The sequence below is a fragment of the Triturus cristatus genome, chromosome 12 (genome assembly GCF_964204655.1).
Source record: "Triturus cristatus chromosome 12, aTriCri1.1, whole genome shotgun sequence".
NCBI lineage: Eukaryota > Metazoa > Chordata > Amphibia > Caudata > Salamandridae > Triturus > Triturus cristatus.
The window spans coordinates 175,151,069-175,175,033 of NC_140595.1; the positions used below are offsets into that span (position 1 = coordinate 175,151,069).

The following is a 23,965-nucleotide window of genomic DNA, read 5'->3' on the forward strand; positions in this document are numbered from 1 at the left end:
TACCTGTCCAAAAGTCAAACAAATTTATTTAACAAAAATATTACAAGCACCCCAAAAAATATATGAATAAAGTTAATCCTTTACTAAGGTTGTGGAAACGGGACTAAGATAAGAGAGCACTGAGCCTCAGGAGACTAACACGCCAGCAGAAGTGGGTTTACTGCCAGATGACCCGTTGCCGCTCTCCTTGGCAGGCTGCTTCTGCTCGTCCTCCCCCATCACGCGAATGTTGTGCTTCTCACGAAATTCATTCAGCTCCCTACCCTTGGATTGCAACTGCACATTCAGGGACTCGGTGATCTTGTTGAGCTGCAATGATTAGAAAAAATTAAAAGGTTATATTAATAGTAAAGGTAAAGATGAATAGGTTCAAGATATGCTTACAGTCTGTTTGACACGGACACACAAGTAACTATTGAAAACGAGCTCCCTTAGTTAAGAGGCCTAGTCCATCTGAGAGACCACAGCGGTTTGCTTCCTGAGCATCATTTTTCAGCTGCACCAGTAAGACAATGGATCTTCTCTAGATGCAAATGGATGAGATACCTCATGTAGCCTCACGTAAACATGAAGTATATATAATGTGTCATTGTAAAATACTGTTTATTCTCCCTAGATCACAGGCAGAGCTTAAAGAGGTTAGAAAAGCAAAAAAAAGTCTATAAAATACCCTATTTCCTGTCAGTTTCACTTTCCTTTTTGAAACCAAAAAACATGAGATCCTGCCACTACTTTCAAAGTTGAGACAGTTGCAGGCAGACCAATAAAAGATATATTGTTGAACGCTGGTTACAGGTATATAACTTTCTTCACCAGCCTAGTCATTTTATGGATAGGCAATGATGGAAACAACAAACGGGAGAAAGGCACAGAGGAATCTGCCTCCAGATGAGAAGCATTATAACAAACAATACACCATACTGATCTTCTATTTAGAGTATGGTTCAGATTCAAAAAGGTCACTTACACATTTGAGTAGGTTTACTACTTTCCGGTATTCATGAACTCGGAGTGTAAGTTACTACTAAAAGAAACAAGCACTGGCAACGCCAATAGGTCTTGCCTGGGTGAGAGCAAATGGCTTCGCCAAGGTCTTTTAGCTATGTTGCAGAACATCATGGCTGCTGTTTAGCATGACTAAAGGTTAGTGCAGCAACATAGAGGAGAGTGGCGTAGGAGTGTGCAGTAGAGTGGGGTGCAGTAGAGTGGCGCGCAGTAGAGTGGAATGACTGAAGTGGCCTGGAGTGGCATTGAGTAGGGTGGTGTGAAGTAGAGTAGCATAAAGTAGAGTGGAACGACGTTGAGTGGAGTAGCATAAGTGGGCTAGAGTAGCGTAGTTTGGAGTGGCATACAGTGGAGTGGTGTGTAGAGTGGCATAGCGTAAAGTAGAGTGCCAAGGCGAAGAGGAGAGTGGCATAGAGTGGAGTGACATGGAATGGAGGGGGTGTAGAGTGGAGTGGCATGCAGTAGTACAGTTGCAGGTGTAACTAACTAAAGCATCAATAGGGACGGCAGATAGGGTGAAAGCAACATAAATAAGAATCAGTATGACTGTATTTAAAGTAGGAAAGCACATTGCATGTCCCGGAATAATATAGAAACACTTAAAAAATAGTTTGCAAAATGATGATAAAGAACACGTACTTGGTAAAGGCTTCAAGGAGGATCCAACAAAAGAAAGGACGGGAAGCCTACTGGAGCTAAGCAATCAATGATTGCAAGTGAGAGTGGCAATGAAAACAACCAATGATATGCTGTGGGCGGGTTTTAAGCCAACTGAATTGTAATCAATACGTCTTTCAGCACATTGCATGTGCATTGTAGGCAGGACCTAACAAAAAAAGAAGTCCAGCAAAACACATGGCTACGCACTGGTACTGATAAATAACATAAACAATTATTACCTGCACACCTTCAGTAATGTGAATGTCCGCAATGTTCTTCTAATAAATGAGATGAAACAGTGCGTGCAGCTTCGTATACGTGATCTGCCACTGTCCCTAATATAATAATCACAGATTTGGGCACGAAGAACACTCCGTGCTCTTGCGAGGCGCACATCAAAACGGGCCTAATATGTTTCAACAATATTAGCGAATACTTAACATACAGTACAGTATGTTAAGAATTCGCTAATATTGTTGAAACTTATTAGGTTTGTTTTGCTGTGCGCCTCGCAAGAGCACGGAGTGCTCTTCGTGCCCAAATCTGTGATTACGCACTGGTACTTCAACACATTTCCACAGAAAAGGGACTTGAAATAAAACCCCATAGAAAATAATCTTAAATTATTTAAAATAGTAAAAAATGTAAATACCCATACATTAAGGTAAAAAATAAATACAAATAGTAAATATGATTCAATTATAAACTGTTTTATAATTGATTTTGCATTTTTTTAAATGTAGTAGTACATTTTATCAAAAATAATGCTCTACATCACTTTCTAGAATTATTAATACACACACAAAATTATTTTTTCGTTAGGACGGATTTTTTAATTTTTTATTTAAGCTTCCAAAAAATATTTTCAATTTAATATATTTCCATTAAAACTTTAATTCGCAATTAATTTAACAGTGCTGGGGCATTTTCTTACTTTTGTCTATGTTTAAAGTCAATCTATAACATTAATTTACATTGAAATTTAACACAAATATTTTAATATTTATTTTTGTGTTAAAAAAACTTTTTTTTTTATTATCCCCAACACATTACCATGCGGTGATCTCGGCCCGGACTAGTAAATCCCCAATGTTTGATCCGATGCAGTGTTTGGCCAATGTAATCATATAGCATTGTGCTAAGTACCCAAACAGGGAGCTGACTGCCACACTACTCTACCATACCATATCCCTTAACTAGAGTATACAGAGTCTACATATCATGAGGAATGAGGATTGGACAAGGTGCCATGGGTGAGGCTGGATTCAGAATTATGACCGAGCTTTCTCTGGTGCAGCGCCTAGAATTTGGAATGCTCTCCCCCCTAACATTAGAAGAATTTCAATCTCTGCTTTAAAAAATGACGCCAAATCTTTTTACATAAGTAAATATCTCCCATAATTGCAGCAGACTCGCAATCATCATTGTTTCACCATAATCACACACGCTACCTATCATCGAACACTAACCTCTCTGGGGTATTGTATATATGTTTATTAAGCTTTAATGTTTTTTGCTAAATCATTGTACAACTACTGATGACTTGGTAACAAAACTGTTTATTGATATGCAAATGTAAAGCGCTCCGATACCCTACTAAGGGTCATGTTCGCGCTATATAAAACACCAAATAAATAAATACAATTCAGCCTTTAATGGACCAGAGAGCCTCAATGGACACCTCTCTGCGACTGAAATATCTCCAACCTGACCTCCACTTCTGAGAACAGGACTCTGACTACCCACACTGTGACCATAGCAATTTCACATTCTGGAATTGGGAGCGGAGGTTGGCAGACTGCCACTTAACGCCAAACTAGACACCCCTTGTGTTGCACAATCCCACCGGACACTCACCATACTTAGACTGCCCCCAGTGGCTCCACTTTCTGCGCTCCCCCTATGGCCTGAAAACTAGGATATAGAAGACGCTAATATGCAACACCGAATTTCCTTTTCCCTCTCGAAGACTCCCTCTCAAGCAATTTCAGATCACCGGAGTCTCCTAAATCCATCATGTCAGTGGTCTCTATTCCCCCCCCCCCCCCCCCCCCCCGAGTAGTTTGTGCTGTGAATTGGTCATTCCCTAATGTGTTTTGGGGTTAGGTCAAAAACCTTTTATGCCCTTATATTTCTATGCCCAGGTGGGATGTTTAAACACCTAGAAGACTTGAAACAGACACTACACTCAGTTATACATCTGCACTGTCTATTGATTTGTACATCTTGGCACATAACTGTATCACATAGTTTCATAGCCTTACAGTTTGCTTATTACATTCAAGTTCTTCCTAAGCTTTATGATCATCCTGAAGTCACTCCACACAATATATACTTGTGGTCACAGGCAGGCTATAGGACAATCGCTCAGGTTGAATTTGGATAAGCTAAAGGTTATGGGTGTTAGCATGATAATCTGAGCACCAATGTTATACCTTCTGATATGACAGACAGCCCATCATTTACTAACTCAATACATAACTAGGCCTTCAGGTCACCCCAGATTCAGTTGTAAGCAATTTCAGCCTGCTTTTCCATATAGAGGTTTTATAAAAAGATCCATCCATTGCTTAATGAAATGTGGCAAGCATCAGCACTAGCTGCCGAAATGGCCTCCCATCTGGACTATTGTATGTAATTATGAAGGACTAACCAACCATTGCCTGTATGTCTTCACATAGTGTACAATGCTGCTGCCCACACAATCTGTAGTGGTTTCAAGAATACTACTAAGAAATCCTTCTTTACAGAGTGCATCCGTTTGCATTACTTTCATTAATACTACAAATGTTGTACCTCTTATGTGCATCAATGAGGCTAGTGAAAGATTTTTTCTACTTCAACATTGTATGCCACTTACTGAGCACTGAGTCCAATAGTTATAGTCCCAATTGATGCACTTCCAGCTGAATGAACTTTTTGAATATCTGGACCCACATTCATATTGCGGTGGGAACACTAAGATGAGGTGCAAAAGCTGTCTGCACCTAATCCCTGGAGTCCAAGTTAAGCTCTAAAACACACCATCTGCCATTTTTACACTTTCATTAAGAAGCATCTGGTGAAACTTGTAAGAGAAAACAAGTCAGAATAAGTTAAAACACCTCTTCAGGCCATTATGGACATTACTAGTCTTGTACTTTTTGTGTGGCAGTCGAATACTACTGACTTTAGTCTTGTTCTGAGACGACCGACATATTTATAATAACACACCTGCAATAAATGATATGTAGGGGGAAATTCAAGACTCGAGACTGTGTCCATAATGGCCAGAAGTAAAGTGTGCAACATAGGTTGGAAGAAAGACAAATGTGTGAATCTCAGATACAGCAACTTCAATTCTGCATAATGACCTTCATTTAGACCTGGAAATCTCAGACTCCTGCTGTAAAAGTGTACAGATTTAAAACCGAAAGGAGTGTAACTAGATTTTTCCTGGGCAGATTTACGGCAAGGTAATACCAATCGGGTCAGAATGAGGGTTATAGTATTTTATTTATTTAGGTTTCACCTGCACTGCGCTTGTGCTGTGCATGAGAAATAAATAGTTTTTAATATAAACTTTAAAAGGGACTTACTCCTCTCTTTCCCTGCTTCTCATTGGTTCCTGTGCGTACCACTTACCTTTCCTCCATTTCTATTGGCTGTAGGATATTTTCCTGCATGGACCAATGCTTGTTCCTCGTCTGCTTCTCTGATAAATTTCCCACTGCCGAAATACTGTTAACATCCGCTTTGATGGAAGTATATTTTCATAACGTATTGCCTTTTACTCTTGCAGCATACGGATATAACAATTTATCACCTGGTGACTTGCATAGAATCACAGGATGTTGCACGGCGCCACCGAGACTAGAACCGGGATCCCCAGCTCTTGAGTCAGCAGCTTTGCCCGCTGAGCCAGATCCTCTCCCCTCCAGTGTCATCGGTCAGGGAGCTCTTTCCTTCTCCCGGACGAGGATTGATGAAAATAGCTCTTTATTTGTTACATAGGCAAAACCGATGCATTACCAATGATTGTTGCCATTTGATTCAGCTCAAGCACAACACAACTACAAGGACCCTAAGGAGGTCAAATGCCTCAACATATTTCATGATAAATACTTTTTGATAGTTTACCTGGTCTTTGTTGCTTTCCAGGGCAGGGAGAACTTCTTTTACTGTCCGCTCAACCAGTACCCCACCAACCATACGGTAGCACTTCCTGCTCGGATCGACTTCTTTAAGTGTATCAATTACAAGGCTAGAAGAAAGAATTGGCACATAGTAAGGAGCTAGGAGGTGCACATACCATGATTTTCAAAGAGCTAAATACCATGAGGTTCAAGGAATAACAATCAGATCTTCAATGTGTACGATATTATAGTGGAAACCTGTTTTCCAATCTCTAATACACAAGCTCTAGGACTATTGTCTCTTACATATTCCCAGGTGATCCTACATTTGAGGACAGGCCACAATCACTGTTCTTCAAACCAACTGTCAGTTTTCACTACAACTGATGCAAAAAGGAGTCGGAAAGCTAAGTTTAGTTTTTGGATCCAAGACTACCAAGCTCTTCAGATGTAAAACATTTCCAATTTCCCAGTAGCAGCCGCAGAACACTGGAAGAAGCTCTTTTCCCCACAACATCTGTACAGTCTGACTTAATATTTTTTAAACAAAATAATTTGAAAGCGTTTCCTTGTGCTGTGAAGATGTTTTTCATAGCAGACATCAAGATATTACAAGGTGCATAACTCATCAAATAGCGGGTTCTCCTTGGCACTGTGAATAGGGTCTCAAGCGAATTGTGTATGGGGAGAGGGAGGGGGCAGGATCATCTAAGAAGTCTGCATCCAAGGATTGTGAAAACATCTCAAAGGTGTAAGCCAGAAACTCATGCTTGTAGACCACTAACATCACAACTTAATTTGTTTCTTCTGTTAAACAGCCACTAACGCATACTCAAACCTACACTCATAATCGAGATGCAGGTGTCAAATTGCAGGGCTAATGTGAGCTATTAATGAATTGAACAAATACATTTTAAAGTATGCAGAAGTTGTGACACAGCCAGGGCTGGTTGCATGCGATTCTCTACAGATCAGTCAGAGCTACACTCAGGGAAAGGCTCTTGAAACAACGTCTTCTCAGACATTTAGTATATTCCATAAACCTAAATTCAACGATACGTTTCTTGCCTACTCACCTGTGTTCATTCAATTCCATCTCCAACTCCGCTGCTTTTGATGCCATTCCTCGCTGTTCTTGCCTTAGACGATTGAAGCCGGCCACAACCTAGAGAAACAGTAGGTATCAGAGAATCCTGCTTTATCTGAAGACAAAATGAGCCACCTAGTCATCAAACACGAGAGGAATATGTACACTATTCCATTTATTTTTTTAACCTGAATTATGCGCTTTTAGTTAAAAGCAGTATATAAACGTTTTACACAACTCATTGATTCAATTTCCATATTATGAATTTAGATCTTTTTTCCAGTATTTGGGGTCAGAAAAAGTGGCCGCAGATTGTGCACTGATGTTATGTAGCCAATCATTCATTTTCCGAAGCAGCCAAGGAACTATAAGATAGCTTAACAGAATCATCAGTCACACAACGACCTGCCTAATGAATGTTAATTAAGCAGGTAGCACTTTACGACCCCCTGAGGTGGGCTACAGAGACTGTGGCCTGCAAATGACCTCACACCACCTCTGGGTTTGCATTCTCAGAATGGTTCTTTCTTTTGAAGGGATTGGTGCAGCTTTAAAAAAAATAATAATCAACTGGACCACTGTCTACTCCTCGTGAAGCTCCCAACACTGTTCCCAATGGGAAAACACACTCAAAGAGACCCACTTCCCCCTTTGGAAATGTGTTACACCACCTCTGAGGTGTCAATAACTGCTCAATAGTTTGCGAGCAGAATTGTGCTAGCAAACCAGAGCAAAATTAAGTATTGAATCGCTATTATGAAGAAATGCCTTCTTACAACACTTCCACACTGCTATTAAGTATTGGCTGAAACCCCATTTTATGAATTGGCAATACCTTTCTGACTTCATAAAATGGGTTTTGAACATAAGACACTGTCATTTTTACAGCCACAAGCCTGTGGTTTTGCAAATCGTACGGTTTGCAATCACAAAATTGCTTTTACATCTGGCCCTTAATCTTTCATTCATGTTAATTATGATTTGCCTTTTGTACGGCATCATTGAGCTTTAGGCATGCTTAGTGAAATTGGGGGAAGAAGGGCATCAATAAAGATGAAGAAAAATCACACAAAAAGTGATAGGAGGATTGCTTTCAATTTGTCTAACCACAAGCAGTCACTCAGGGAAGCATTCCAAACCTTAGTTCTTTTGCCCACCATTCCACCTTAGAGTAGACCCAGCCATATGCAAATCAGCCTTCATCTTGGTTCAGTAGGAAGAGTCCAGCCTGAACTGAAAAAATTGTGAAGGCCAAGTAGAAGAAATGGAAGTAAAAACTGTGAACGAAGCAACCAGAGAAAAAAACTGAAGGACATTAGGCCAGTTTTAAAAGTATGTGGCTGCATAAAACTGGACGCAAATTACAACCTGTAAAGATTTTTAAGAACAGGCCTAAGTACTAATAGTCGGTTCTTAGGAAATATGAATCATAGTGGGTACCAATTTGACCTACGGCATGAATATTAATGAGGTAGATCTCAAATTACGATAATTGAAGCCCATTGTAACGCCCTGAACGTCTCAGGATCGTTTAACAGACACGACAATGAGGACACAACCACTTGTGAAGGGTTAGTTCTTTTAATGAAGGCAAATAAAATACAAAGAACAAACAAAAGTTATAGTCACTGGAATCCTCCAGGCTAAGTACGTTACCAGCCCACAGCACGGATGGTCCTAACCGTCCTCTGCATATACGCCGATCCCGGCGTATGCCAACAGAGGGCAGAAATGAAATGGCCGACAATGCCAATCGGTAGGCTGTGAGGGGCACGAAGAGTGTTGGGGAGAATCGAGGAGTCAGGGAAACACCCAGCCGGGGTCTCTACCTGAAGGGAGCAGCCGCTCAACCTCTTCCTCAGACTGCACCGGGACGCGGAGTCACCTCCTGGTGATGCGTCACCGATACCCCAATCACAAGCAAGAAGACTGAACCGAGAGCAGCCGCTCGATCGATCCTGTGGACTTCCGAGTCTGTAACGCGGCAAACACCTCCTGGTGTGCGTTACAGCTGGCAGTCCCTGTGTCTCTGGTCGGGCTGGGAGTTACGACTCCAACCAGCAAAAGCGCCACTGCGCTTGGACTCAGCCGAGTCAAAAAGCGAAGCTCAATGGTTGACCGGTAGAGCTTCCGGGTCCTTCACAGGTGACGATGGGGCAAGACACGGCCCAGGGAGTAACGACTCGACCTACCTCCGTTCTTGCCTTACTGGAGCACCACTCCGGAACACTGCTCTTCACGAAGCAGGTACGTCGGTGTAAACACAATATCCGACAGCCTTGTACCTCCCGGTTTCTCCCTTTATAGGGCGTGTTTTCCTTGAGTTATGTAACAGCTCTCCTGTTTACATAAGGGCGTGTTTCCCTTGAGTTATGTAACAGCTCTCCTGTTTACATAAGGGCGTGTTTCCCTTGAGTTATGTAACAGCTCTCCTGTTTACATAAGGGCGTGTTTCCCTTGAGTTATGTAACAGCTCTCCTGTTTACATAAGGGCGTGTTTCCCTTGAGTTATGTAACAGCTCTCCTGTTTACATAACCTCTCAACCGCTAAGCATCCTGGGAGATGTAGTCCGTTTTCGCTGGTTACCGTTTTCCTCCCCTCGTATGACAGGAATTCTTGACACCCATCACGTGGATGGAAGTGGTTCCACATCTACTCGTCCCCATGATAAATGCATTATCACCTCCTTTACGTCGCAGGTGAAATATCAATGTTTTGCAACCAGATTTTGGTTGCAAAACAGTGATACATTAGATCAGTGTTTCCCAAACAGTGAGTCGCAAGCCGATTTTTGGCGAGTCATGAAAGTTGAAGCAATAAATAAAGAAGCCTTAAAATTCTGTATTTATCTTGTCACATTTGCTGCACTTTAAAGACAGGTCAAATGTCAGGCTATATCTTCTTACAAATTGCTCCTTATGTTTTTAGGTCTCGCCTGAGCCAGCGCATGCGCTGCTCTGCGAGACATTTAGTAGGTGGGTTATCAAAGTGCACCCCACACTTTGGCTGGCCTAGCGCTTGCGTTCACGCGAGCGTGCACGCAACCACCTGCTTTCAGCGCCCGATCAGGCGCCATCTGTCCTTCCTCTCGCTTGCTCTCTGAACGCTCCTCCACCCCTCCCCCGCCGCGTCTATTCGCTCTTACAAGCGTTGGGGATTCTTCCAGTGGGTGCATCTTTATTAAACTGCATGCGGTATCTCGAAAAGATGCTTACATTAACTGTAAGTTGCCTCTCCACTTTTTGGATCTGGAAAAAAAAAATACCTCCTTGTGAGGATTTCTACGAGGAAGTCATGTTTTCTTGGCCTTTCACATGCGACCTTTGAGATGCATCAAACACAGCTCGTGTATATTTTTATGGGGCCTCTAACAGCACTTGCGTTGTTAATTGCAGTAGATGGCTGAAGTTCTTAAGTCGAGTAAAAAGTAGTATTAAGTACAAAACTCATACGATAAATCCATTCAACCCGTCTCTAACCACAATGCCAAGGTGTCTGCTGCTGTATGTCTGACCCAAGACTTCCGCGGGCAGTGGCGCTACGTATGCTGGGGCCCCTACAGAGAGCGGCGAGTCACCTCTAAGACGTTGTAAATAAAAAAAAAAAATCACAAATACTCCGAGGTTCAGTGTGGGCTGCGTTACGTCCTGGCTCGAGCAGTCAGACAATCACTCAGGCCTCATTCGTTCTGACCCCACCTGACCAGTGGTTTAGTCGCCGCTGATTTTTCAAACACAGTGGTTGATCGGTTCACAGATACTGCATTTAAGGATTACCACATACATAGTACCTTGAACGGACCAGACAACACTCCTCAAACTTTGTCTTTGGAATGTATTTATTGAATGCATTTTTATATAGCGCGCACTTTACCCAAAGGTATCAGAGCGCTTCACAAGAGAACCAAGTACGTTACATGAGGAAAATTTACATATTTAGACAAAGTCACCGGTCACCAGCGCTACGATGCCTCACCAATGGCGGGTTGCGCTATAAAAATACTGATATCCCAAATTAGGCGCTTCCATGTAGCGTGGTCCCCAGCGCAGTCCGCCCTGGGGGCACGACGCGCATCCTTCCCGCTCCTCTGATGACGTTGCCCGGTGGCCTATGGTTACCCTTCACCCAGTCATGGTTAAACGCCCTTCTTTCTCAATCGGCTGTTCGAGGGGGCGTGCCCGCCCACGGCTCATCTTAAAAGGCGGTTACTTCTCCTGCCGCGCAGGTTCTTCAGGCTGGCTTTTAAGGAAGAGGATCTCTTGTGAGCTGGCTGCGCGCTGCTTGCTTTGCACGACATCTAATATGCATTTATTTGGGCGCGCGGTGGTTGAAAAGTCAAGTGTTTTTGTTTGGTTGTAAGCAGTATACATTGCACAGGCGTGCCGTAGAATGACCCCTCCCCCTCTGCACCTCAGGACTGTCCCATCGCTCCCGCAATTTAGAAGCGATCTTAAAGACTGGGATGTTGGAGTGTTCTAAACCTCCATGCAGCATCAGATAGCTTCAGCGCTCCGAGACCCCCACAAGTGATTTGCCGCGCTTTAAACATGTTTGGATTTATTGGGGCCTGTTAACTGTCGGAAAAGGTTATTTTATCATTCGCGGGTGTTACTTGCTATTGAAAAAAAGTGCTTTGTTGTGTCTTAATGGACGTGTGCGATGGTCAGAAAGTTGGTTATTTATTGCAGTTTTTGTATCGCGCAGACTTTACCCAAAGGTGTCAGAGCGCTTTACAATGGAAACAAGTACATTACATACAGAGATTGACATAATTACACGTTACAAATACAATCGGGATAGTTGAAAAAGTATAATAAAATAAGAGGTTCTCGTTGTTTCCATTTCGTTAGTGGCAGTCTGTTGAGCGACCACGTCTTGTGAGGGAGGGAGTGGCACGTGATTTGACATTACTACGATGCACGTGTCCTTTTACGTGTTGTGTGCCGTTTCTATCCCAGGTGCCGAGCTCAGTCAAGCAGTGTGTGGGTTTACTGCGTGCTGTTGTGTCGATCATTACAACTCGAAGGTTTCTGTCCAGTCTAGGTAGAAATGTGAAAAAACCTGTTACTACTTTTTTTTTGTTATGTGAAGTTATTAGGTTGAAGCATAGTACTGACAAAGCGGGTTAAGCTGAGACAGGCAGAAGCTGCTAGACGGGGCTCTTGCATGTAGCCTTCTCCTGGCCTCCACCTGAAGCAGGCAGTTTACTTCTTCCACCCATAGCCCAGTTACTCTGGTGCCGCTCTGGGCATGTGTCGGGAGGTGCTGGGCATTGCTGTCAAGCCTCTTGTAACTACTGAAATGCGGCAGTGAATGTTTAGTGACTAGTCTTTAGAGCTTTCTGAAATGGGGTGCTAGTTCGGAAATTTCAAATGTAAGCTTTGTGTTATGTTTTTTTATGACCATGTCGCTCACAGTGTATGTTTAGATTAAAGTTAACATGTACAGATAACTGTTCCAAGTTTCAGACATTCCCCACCTTGAGTATATTACTGATGAGTAACTGAGTTAAAGGTACAATTTTGGCAAGCATTAGGAAATCCTGGTGTATTAGCGGGACTTCATAATGGATGGTTGACGTATCCAGTGCCAGGCTGAACTCAGGGCTGTCAGCAGAGGGCGATTTGTATTATGTAGCAGAACATGAGAGAGGGACTAACCTATCAGAAAAGCATACATAATCAGTCCTATCACATCCATGCTCATTATTGGTACCGATGCAGTACAAGTGGCATTCTTTTATCTGGTTCTAGAGCATCCTTAGATGTCTGTGGGTGGCGCTAAAGTACCCCTTAATATCCGTGGTTAGAGATGTAACCCAATACATGTATGTCCTGGGGAGATAAAGTCCAACTTCTTAGTGGTATCTTTATACATGAGAAACCATTCACATTAAAACAAGCACTAGCAAACCCAATATGTCTGGCTCTGCTACCACCTTTTTGGCTGTCAGTTCTTGGTTTGTGTAGAACTTCAGTTTTAGGGGAGCTGTCAAGCATTCACTAATATAAACAAGCATTGGCATAGTGAACAGATCTCGCCTTTGGGACCTTATAAGTGTTTAGCTATGCAACAGTTGATGTTGTTGCACCAAGGATATTGTGCTGCATAACTAAATACTTATAAAGGTCCCAAAAGCGAGACCTATTGGCTATGCCAATGCTTAACAGGGTGATTAGGGTTTACAGAATCCTCTAACTTTGTAGTCATAAAATGAAAAGTAAAGTGAATTATGGAGCAATCTACCTGGGGTACAAGATGTGTGAAAGGAAAGGAAATCGTTTTTGTAAAACTTTCTTTTAAATAACTGTAAATTAAATGTATGCGCTCAGCAGTTAAGACAAATAAAGCATATGTTTTTGTAATTCTGAGGTGTGATGGAACAAAAGATTTTAATAGGATCAAAATAAATTTACTTGGTGATGCACAAATGATAAATATTCACTGAAACCCTATTCCTGCACATCATTTGTGTGCAATTATAGTTTTAGAAGTAAAAGTGTATTTCTATGCAAATTGAGTGGCCATTTTAATGGGAAATGTGCTGTTTGTAAATGACGGCACGCTGCCACACAATTTAGTTCCCGAAAAAAAAAAAAAAAACACTTGCCTAATGCCCATTAACCCCTTCCATGCTGCGCAGATTCCGCCGCTGTGCTGACGGAATCTTGCGCGGGCGTGGTCATGACGGAACGGTTCCGTCATGAGCACAGCTCAACCGTGGCTCATGACGGAACCGTTCCGTCATGAGCACCGAAGGGGTTAATAACTAGGTGGGATGCAACAGTTTGTTGCTCTAAAAAGTGGGTTGTGGTTCTAAAAAGTTTGGGAAGGACTGCATTAGATACTAATTTGTTATTTGTAAGGGGCCACTAGATCAAGCACCGTCCAGGTACTGAAACTGTATCCATTCGGAAACCCATTTTAGGGGCCAGAAAACATTTCCGACTCCTAATAAGAAAAAGCATTTTACATATTAGAAGATTTGCGACCAATAAAATGCTTAGTGAATTTGGCCTACGTCACACACTACTGTAACTGCAAAAGAACAGTTATCCAATAAGTCAGTTAAAACTGATATTCGATTGAAAAAAACCAATTAGAACATACATCATATCAGCAGAAGCTGCATCTATGCCACCACTCTGCAAAAGTGATCTTCCATCGCAGTGCGCAGCTGTAAGATTGCTAAAGTGATCAGCCTAATTTAAATCAATGCAACACTATGGAACCACAGAGTATTACTTCAACACTTTGATCTGAAGCAATGCACTGTCTTGGCAGCAGGCTCCTTCCTGCCTAACCCATAAATGTCTCCTCTACTCATCCACACTGAAACTGTCACTCACTCCACATCTCTGTCATGTCACAGCCACCAGAGTAACATGTTGTCCCATGTTTAATTGACGTTTCCACACCCTGTGTAGGATTTTTGCAGTAAGATCAAACGCCCTTACTTGGTTCCTATGCCCAATTCCTTAACTTTCTACCGATCTTTGGAAATCTGCAATTACACTGTCAGATTAGGAGATTATAGTGAAGGTGTGTCTGGCATGTGCCACTTCTCTTCTACTCAGAACCAGAGTTAAAAGTGCAAAGCTGCTGCCATCCAGCAGCTGTTTGCCTCTGTTGTTAAAACTAGTTCACAGAAAAAGGCAGATCACGTTTGAAAAGACAATATTGTATCTCATCACTATAACGTTTAATTGTTCACATCTGCTAGTCTTGTTAGACTGTTGCTGATAAAAATCAACAATTTGTAAGGGAATTACAATGTAAATCTAACCTATAGGCTTTCAGCGAGTCAGAAACAGTGCAGTTGATGTTGGGGTTCTAGCTGTATGCAGAAGTATTTGCCACTACCCTGTATTCCTTGTGACGATATGAAATCCTCTCTTATGACATTAGATTTAAGATTACTGGATTGGCCCAAACTGTCCAGGATGAACAAAATATATCTGAGTCGATCCATACTTGTAGGCTTTATTGTCATTCATTTGCTTGCTTCTTATGTGTTGGTTTGTGCTGACTAGCCTTCCTCTTCTTGTGTTTGACCCTCTCCCGAGGATAGCCTCGTTATCATCCTTTTCATTGGCTGACTTGTATCGTTCCTGAGCTCGATTTTAAAGAACGACGATTTTCTTTTAGTTTAAGCACTCCATGAGAGTGCATGTGTTTTCCAGCTCTCTATGCCCTGTGCTTCTTTGTCAACAGTGTGCTGCTCCCTCATGTGCTCCTCTGCCCAAACTCTTACATGCCAGATTGTCGGACTCTTATTTTTGAATGCAGAGTCCTTAAGGGCACACAAAAGCAATGAAACTTGGCTGTGGAAATATGTGCTCAAGAGTGACCATGCTAAAGGAACAAGCATTTGCAATGCAATGCAATAGGTCTCGCATTTACGCTAGTTTGAGCTATTTGCATTGGAAATGACAATGCCTTTTATTTACGTTTTAAAAACCAAAACATAGAATAAAAGGCATTGTCATTTACAATGCCAATAGATCAAACTTGCGTAAATGCGAGACCTATTGCATTGCAAATGCTTGTTTTAGTTCTTGTGATTATCATTTGTATTGTACACTTTAGTGATGGGGGGCCGCATGGAGTGGGGTTGAGGGGGGAGATTTGAGCAATTTTCTGAATGCGAGGAGGGATGGACATGACCTAAAGTGAAGAGGGAAGATTTTCCAAAAGCTACAGAGTCATTGGTTTGGACGGAAAATAAAAAGGAGCACCTTCTTCCTTTGTACTGTGCTTGCGTCTCCAGATTGTGTACGTCTTCACTAGCAAATGTCACCGAGCTGGGAGGAGTGATACTGGGTGGGTAACCGAAGGGGGACAAGAGTAGCAGGCGGAGAAGGGTGCAAGGCAGAGAAGGGGGAGAAGGGTGCAAGGTAGAGAAGGGTGGGAGGGGGAGAAGGGTGGGAGGGGGAGAAGGGTGGGAGGGGGAGAAGGGTGGGAGGGGGAGAAGGGTGGGAGGGGAAGGGGAGAAGGATGCAAGAGGGAGGGGAGAAGGGCGGAAGGGGAGAAGGGTGCGGGTGCAAGGCGGAAGGGGAGAAGGGTGCAAGGCGGAAGGGGAGAAGGGTGCAAGGCGGAAGGGGTGCAAGGCGGAGGGGGAGAAGGGGTGCAAGGTGGAAGGGGAGATGGGTGCAAGGTGGAAGGGGAGAAGGGTGCAAGGTGGAAGGGGAGAATGGTGGAAGGGGAGAAGGGGGCAAGGGGAAGGGGGAGAAGGGTGCAAGGGGGAGGGCGAGAAGGGTGCAAGAGGGAGGACTAGAAGGGTGCAAGAGGGAGGGCGAGAAGGGTGCAAGGCAGAGAAGGGTACAAGGCGGAGGGGGAGAAGGGTGCAAAGGGGAGGGGGAGAAGGGTGGGTGCAAGGCAGAGGGGGAGAAGGGTGCAAGGCGGAGAAGGGTGCAAGGCAGAGGGGAGAAGGGGGCAAGGCGGAGAAGGGTGCAAGGCGGAGAAGGGTGCAAGGCGGAGAAGGGGGCAAGGCAGAGGGGAGAAGGGGGCAAGGCAGAGGGGAGAAGGGGGCAAGGGGAAGGGGAGAAGGGGGGAAGGGGAGAAGGGTGCAAGGGGGAAGGGCGAGAAGGGTGCAAGGGGGAGGGCGAGAAGGGTGCAAGAGGGAGGGCGAGAAGGGTGCAAGCGGGAGGGCGAGAAGGGTGCAAGCGGGAGGGCGAGAAGGGTGCAAGCGGGAGGGCGAGAAGGGTGCAAGAGTGCAAGGCAGAGAAGGGTACAAGGCGGAGGGGGAGAAGGGTGCAAAGGGGAGGGGGAGAAGGGTGCAAGGCAGAGGGGGAGAAGGGTGCAAGGCAGAGGGGGAGAAGGGTGCAAGGCAGAGGGGGAGAAGGGTGCAAGGCAGAGGGGGAGAAGGGTGCAAGGCAGAGGGGGAGAAGGGTGCAAGGCGGAGGGGGAGAAGGGTGCACGGCGGAGGGAGAGAAGGGTGCACGGCGGAGGGAGAGAAGGGTACAAGGCAGATGGGTAGAAGGGTGCAAGGCAGAGCATGAGGGGCGTCTAGCAGCACCAGGCCTGTCAGCAGTTTTTACGGACCCCTAGACAAACAACTATGCTGGGCCCCACGTCACAAGCGCCTGTTTCGAAGTTTAAAAATAAAGTGTTATGGGAAAGAGAAAACACAGTAGCTCCAGTCTCCGCCACCAACTAATGATTTCAAATGCGTCAGCTGACATGAAAAAACACAAAATGCTAGCTTCAAAACCTATGCATAGATTTTATAGCACAAGCACCGGTGCGGTCAAAGCGCAGGGTCTGAGGAAAAGAGTCCCTTTGGCAGTCCTAAGCATTAGTGCTTTCAGTGGGATGAAAATGGTGAGGGTTATCTTTAAAAGTGGAGTGGTTAATGAAGCTTTATCTCGAAATCCTTTACAAGAGACGTGGTCTTAGATGAACATAACAAATCAAATAAAAATTGGAAAAATCTATGTACGTGAGTCACACAGTGCACAGACAGAAGTGTCAAAGGCACTTTAAAAATGTCACAAAGTACCATTTATCAGACAGTACCAACCATGGTGTTTTACTTGACTGATTTTTGTTGGGCACCAGCAATACTACACTATTGGAGACATGGCCTCACCTTTCTACAGAAAAGAAAAGTTCAATGTGTTTCTAGCACTCCGTTTTAAAAATGAAGGAAACAAACACTGCAACCCAAATCACTTTTTCCCTTTTAAATAAACCATGCAGTGTACATGATTTATTATTTGCATATCTAGCTACTGTCAAAAGTAACAAGGTACACGTTTGATATGTCAAACCAGCAACTAGAATAGGCCCAAGTGTCAGCCACATCGGCATCTGTGGATCAAGCAGTGATGCTAGGTTATGACAGCAAGTTAGAGAAATCTCAGAAATATCAAAGCAATCCCTTTATCCGAACTTGCCCATCTTCAACTCCAACCCTCATCATCGACGGCTGATGACCTCACTTCACACTTTAACTCAAAAATGACAGAGGTACTAGACCAAGTAGCTCCTCTCAAACTCAAACAATTGAGGCAAACCAAATCTAAACCCTGGTTTAACGTGGATCTGAATGAGGAAAGGCGTCAACTCAGACAAACGGAAAGGTCTTGGAGACTAAACCCCTCGACCTTACACCTAGTGCAACTTAGATCTGCTCGGCAAGCATACAAAAACACATTTTCAGTAAAAAGGCGTCTTTCTTCCGCAGCCAACTTGATCTGGCGAAAAACAGACCGAGAGAACTCTTTAACATTGTCAAAAGCCAAACTAACTGCACTCCCTCTCAAGAAATCAAAGCCACCAATGAGCGTTGTGAAGAAATTGCCACCTTCTTCACTAATAAAGTCTCGAAAATTGATCAATCCTTCATCCAAACCTCTAACGCTACTTCCCTCTTAACCTGCCCCACTCTAACTACCCCTGATCATTCAGAAAGAGTTCTAACCAAGGACAATCAGGTCTGCCTCCAGCTAAAAAACAATGCGCCTTGGTCCGACTTTGAGCTAATATCGGAAAATGAGGTTTTCAGTATAATTTATAACCTAAAACCTTTCTCCCAAACTATGGACCCCATCCCATCCACAATCATAAAAGAACTTAACCACACCATTTCCCCTTTCAAGACAAAAATCATCAACGCCTCTCTCACCTCAGGCTGTGTCCCAGACTCCCTTCAACTTGGACAAATCACACCCATTCTCAAAAAACCAGGGGCCGACCCTAATGATCTCAACAACCTCAGACCTATCTCCAACCTGCCATTCCTTGCAAAAAGATTGGATAAATGCGTTCTCCACCAACTCAACAAACACATTGATGAGTTCGACCTCCTCGACACCTTTCAATCAGGATTCAGGAAAGGCTGTAGCACGGAAACAGTTCGACCTCCTCGACACCTTTCAATCAGGATTCAGGAAAGGCTGTAGCACGGAAACAGCTATGCTCAACGTCTCTGACGATATTCACAAGGCTTTAGATGAAGGTGATGCCTGCCGACTCATCCTTATTGACCTATCTGCGGCATTCGACACAGTAAATCATCCCGCGCTTCTGGAGACCTTGTCGAAGCGCTCCGGCATCAATGGCACAGTACTAAAATGGTTCACCTCCTTCCTTCAACACCGCGCGCAACAAATTAAAATCAACTCCTGTCTCTCGAAGTCAACAAAAGTCACACTTGGGGTCCCGCAAGGCTCGATCCTCTCCCCGGCCCTCTTCAATCTTTTCATGGAGCCTCTCACAATCATCTTGAAAAAAGCTCGAGTGAATTACCACCTTTACGCTGATGACACCCAAATCTATTTCAAAAACAAGTCTCCCAGAGACATCCAACACCTCAATGCCACTCTAACCGAGATCCAAACTTGGTTCAACGCTAACCACTTAAAGCTCAACCCAGATAAAACAGAACTAATCCTATTCTCTCCAAAAAGCAACCATCGTCCAATCCAAGAGTGGCTCAAGAATCTGGTCGCCCTAAACTGCCCCATCGTCCTATCAGACTCAGTTAGGTCTCTAGGCATCACCCTTGACAAGAACTTATCTATGGAGGCCCACATCAAAAACTCTGCAAAAAGTGTTCTTTTCTCTCTAAAACACCTCAAGAAATTGAAACCTTTTCTTCCCCATGATGACCTCAAGACAGTAGTCCGATCCCTAGATCTCTCTAAAATCGACTACGGGAACGCCATCCTAACAGGGACTCCAAAAGCTCACCTAGCCTTTAAGGGCAGTGTTGAACATGGCCGCTCGACTCGTTTCCGGAGTAAAAAGATTTGAACACATCACTCCAGCTCTCAACTCCCTCAACTGGCTCCCCATGGAGGGGAGGTGTACTTACAAACTGGCCTGCATCACACACAAAACCCTTCACTCTCCGGCCCCTAACTACCTGAACAACAAACTGGTAAGAGCAGGTCAATCCAGAACGCTGAGAAGCTCCAACTCACTCCTTCTTATTCCGAAACTGAAAAAGAAAACCACACAATACCGATCGTTCTCTGGCAACGCTCCCAGGATGTGGAACACTCTCCCTAGGATCCTCAGATGCAACCCCTCCTTCTCCTGTTTCAAAAGGGACCTGAAAATCCATCTCCTTAACAAATACTTTCCTGACCAACGTCAACTAACCTAGACTTCAATATCTGAGTTTACTCCTCTCTCTTGACATTCAAGGATAGTTGGTGACCGGACTGTGTTAACCACCTTATCTTCCATGCTGTATTTTTTCTATCCCTGGTTTTGCTTCCGTACTGCCTGCCTACTTTGTAATGCATTTTCCGTCTGTTTTTCTTTACAGTATGTATGTAAAGCGCTCCGATACCTACGGGTCAAGCTAGCGCTATATAAAACTTTTAAAATAAAAATAAAATCTCCAGCATTAGAGTTTGGTTGACACCTCTGCGTACTGCTTGGAACAAGTTCCCTAGCTCAGAATCCTCTCCCAGCTTGGTAGGTCTGGTCTAGAATAAGATAACCTGGAGCGGATATCTGAGTACAAAAAAAATAAGATTGTCACTCATCTTTTGCTAACATACAACATGGCATTGGAAGCCCATATATAACAAGATACTGACACTCGGGCCTTTGTAAGAGTCTCACTGCTGTTAACTGTGGATAAAACATCACACATATAACAAAGTGTCAAGATCAAGGTACTGCAAGCAAAAAGTGACGGGGTTACCTTTCTAGAACTACGATCTCGTGAGACCACAGCAGCAAGAATGAGGATTGTTGGCAGGCATTATAAGGGTTCTAACCCCAAACAAGCTACTCGGATGCTGAAGGAAAGTTTAAAACAAGGAGTGTCAAAGATGAAGAGATAGATGACCAAGGAGGGAAGAGTGGCCATATTTGGAATAAGGAGGGACAATTACGAGGAATGGATGGGATTTGTTGGGGCATGGGGAGGTTGAGGCGGTACTGGAGCCAATGATAGGAACGAACGGTGAGGAGTATGAATAAAAGGGAAAGAAGCACAAGCTTGAAATATGGGAACAAAGGGGCGATTATCTATAATGAGGACTGGAAGTTAGAATGGGGAGTGTGAATGAAGGGGGGGGGAGTAAATAAGCAACACAGAAGACTAGAGGAGCAAGGATTACTTGAATGCCTGTGGGGAGAGACAGGGATTGGGGCGTTAATGGAGAGGCAAAAGGAGACGGAGCGAGTGAGTGGGCGAGGAGAGAGGCGCGCACATGTGTTTGCTGGCCCGGGAGTGGTGCTCTTTTTCGAAGCACATACTCGTGCTTCAGTGACGGCCCGTGTAGGGTGTTTTACTGGGGGGGGTGACGTGGCGCAGAGGAGGGGCAGGGTGGGGGGTTGCAAAATGCGGCATACGGCCGAGTTCAGGTAAGTTACGAAAAAAATCAATTAAACGAATTTTGTTGCGCGCGCATCGCCAAATACGATGCAGCGCGCGCAACAAAATTTGTTTTATTAATTTTTTTCGTAACTTACCTGAAATCGGCCGTTTGCCACATTTTGCAACCCCTCACCCTGCCCCTCCTCTGCGCCATGTCACCGCCCCAGTAAAATGCCCTACACGGGCCGTCACTGTCGTGCTTGTGGCACACCCCTGCGTGCTCCCACATGGTGTATGCCGCCACAAGCACGAGTATGTGCTTTGAAAAAGAGCTGAACGACGGCTAAAGGTCTCCTATGCAGCACATGCGCGCTGCGTAGGCGAGACCTAAAGATGATATGTCAGCCAGCCTCACTGCCACATACAGAACCAGGGATGGGCAAACTAATAAATAAAGCAAGTTGGTATGCTTGGGAAATCACGGTAATGCTGCTAATAGTGTGTATGAGTTTGTTTCCCTACCCAAGTACAATGGCAGAACATCCTAAATAACCTTGTAGAATAGAAGAAACGGAAATAGGAAAGGTACCAATAGGTCTGCTGTGATTTCAATGCACATGTCGTTTAAGCAGACATCTCAGAATGGGAAAATAACCTATGCAGCGTGAGAAGGGATATACGGTGAGACTGTACATTAGAATAGACTTATCTGGTAAAGTATTACATTTTAATTTGAAAACACAATGATATCAGGCGACCAACTTGGAACGATGTATTTTAAAAAACTCAAGGCCACTGGATGTAGAGAAAAACACAATACTGGAAAGAGGGTTCCCTTTTCACCTAGCGTACCTTATGTTAAAACAGGAGTAGATACTTAGAGATTCTCCCCAAAAATTGATCAATGCTTTTTAGTTGTTTTCTGCTACTTAGGCTGCGTCAGAAATAAGTACCAAACATGACGCTTGAACGCGATACAATTTCTAGATGCATAGAATAACAAAATGTGTTCCTTGTACAGAAGTAGACAAAACAAAAATGTTGAAAACACCTTTAACTTCAATACGATTTTGAAGACCGGTTGGACACCTAATTAGAGTAGATCTTCTATTCCAGTTAACCTGCTATACAGAATGTGCGGCATACCGTTCCAAGATGGCCGCTAAGTTGACGCCCTCCAACTACATAGGCAATCTATCAGATCATATGTTGTGCCTCTTATCTCTTGGTTTCTCCTCTCGCGGCGGGTGGGTTCGCAAGGTCTTAAACGAGAGGTGCACGTTCTCCTCATCCAAGCCCGCGCGGCGTCTTACCTGTTCCGCTGTCATCGGTTTGCTGACAGTAGTGGTGCTGCTGCTGTTTGACGCCATCTTGCTGAGTGCTTGTCTCCTTGCTGTCGTTACTGTAGATGTCTATGGCCGAAAGGCTTACTGAACAGGGCACGTGCCTCCTCCCAACGTCACTTCCGGTTTCTGCGGCGGCGCCGATCCTCTGTTTCACTTTTGTAGCTGCTCGAACTAGTCTACTGGTGGGAAATAGGGTTTCCCAGCGGTATTTGGGTATCGTTCATTCTGTGCTGAACTGGACACATCCCTCTTTCCTTTAAACAGTACTTGTTCGTCATTAGTCTACAAAAGGTATCCCGAAACTAACCTCTAGTTAAGACAGTCTCGAGCACTGTCTTAAGACAGTCTCGAGCCCCAAAGTGGAACCCGATGCGACCCCAAAGAAAGATGGCTGCGAAATCTGCTTATAGAGTTTAGCTCCCATCTTTCCTGGGGTAGGACTTTAACCTCACATCAATGGGCACCAGAAGCTTCTACTGACTTTCGGATCTTCCTTTAAAATACCTGCTCCCTGCACCAGAAATCAAATGTAAATCTTATAACTTTTTTAAGATGAATAATTGTGTGTGTTTGGTAAATGTGGTATTACAACTTTCATTGGGTACTTTTTTAGAAACAACTAAAACGACACAGTACAGCGGGAAAGACTAGTAAAAACGGGAATGTGTTAGCGAATCTTTTGTTTAATTGGTTTGTTTTTTGGTTGTGATGGTTCAGCGAACAATTATATAGGCTTTGGCAGCTTTCCTTAGATCAACCTGCCTTTTGTAGCAAACGTTGCAGCACATTAGCTCTGTTCCTGGCTTAAACGTGTTCTTCTAATTTAAAGATATGTATGGAGAGGAGATGTTTCCTAACAACTGTGATTTTGGGCACATCGCTTAAGCTAAGGTGATCTCCAACTGTGGGGCAAGTCACCAACCTAATCGATAAATAATCAAGTAATGAAGCCTTCCATTCGCTCGTCTCTGGGAAGCGGTTGTTGTGCCCATGACTTGAGAGGCGAGATAGAGGGCGCATTTATTGTGAAACGGGCATTAGAGGTGATGTCACATTTGCAAGTGAAAGATAGAGACATGCAGACAGTAAGAGTATTCGATTGAGAGTAATGGTAATTCAGATGGTAGTTCTTACTCTGTATTTGTACAGATTTTCTGAAAAAGCTTATTACCATGTGAGAAAATGAAGAGAAGCAGCCTAATTTTAGACGAGGCTCTATAAAAAAAAGTGCTTATTTCTTATAGGAGGCATGTCTCCTGTGTCCCCAGTTCAATGTCTAGGTATCTTCCCTCCTGCTTCTTTCCTGATACCCTTAAGCTTACAAGCCTCCATTACTCTGCTTCACTTATAAGTACGATACATATACTACACTGGCTACATACACTGGGGATGTTAGCTGTAGGTAGCGTCATATCAGTGGTTGCTCTGCTGTGGGAACAATCTGGAATGAGATTGGGGGACCAAACA

At 43.9% G+C, this 23,965-nt stretch overlaps 2 protein-coding genes across 3 annotated transcripts in view; one reads left to right on the forward strand and one right to left on the reverse strand.

Moving 5' to 3' along the window:
- Nucleotides 1-22,877, reverse strand: PFDN2 (prefoldin subunit 2). Its single transcript, XM_085639914.1, has 4 exons — nt 22,466-22,877; nt 6,857-6,945; nt 5,785-5,908; nt 1-309 (listed from the first exon to the last, which is right to left on the reverse strand). Exons 1-4 carry the CDS (start codon nt 22,520-22,522, stop codon nt 127-129), a joined length of 453 nt encoding a protein of 150 aa, XP_085496040.1. The 5' UTR covers nt 22,523-22,877; the 3' UTR covers nt 1-126.
- An 11-nt stretch (nt 22,878-22,888) lies between these two features.
- The window catches only part of NIT1 (nitrilase 1), a 58,255-nt gene continuing 57,178 nt past the window's right edge, over nt 22,889-23,965 (forward strand). Inside the window, exon 1 of one of the 2 annotated variants that reach the window (XM_085639912.1) lies at nt 22,889-23,027. In XM_085639912.1, the coding sequence (XP_085496038.1) occupies nt 23,026-23,027 (2 nt within the window). In that variant the 5' untranslated portion in view covers nt 22,889-23,025. The remainder of the gene's footprint in view (nt 23,028-23,965) is intronic. The other variant, XM_085639913.1, reaches the window with a different exon arrangement.

Coding starts and splice junctions, on each gene's coding strand:
- PFDN2 (XM_085639914.1), bottom strand. CDS start 22,522: ATGGCGTCAAACAGCAGCAGCACCACTACTGTCAGCAAACCGATGACA. Junction 5,909..6,856: donor ATGGAATTGAATGAACACAG/GTGAGTAGGCAA, acceptor TCTTTCTTCTAG/CCTTGTAATTGATACACTTA. Junction 310..5,784: donor TGGAAAGCAACAAAGACCAG/GTAAACTATCAA, acceptor TAATCATTGCAG/CTCAACAAGATCACCGAGTC.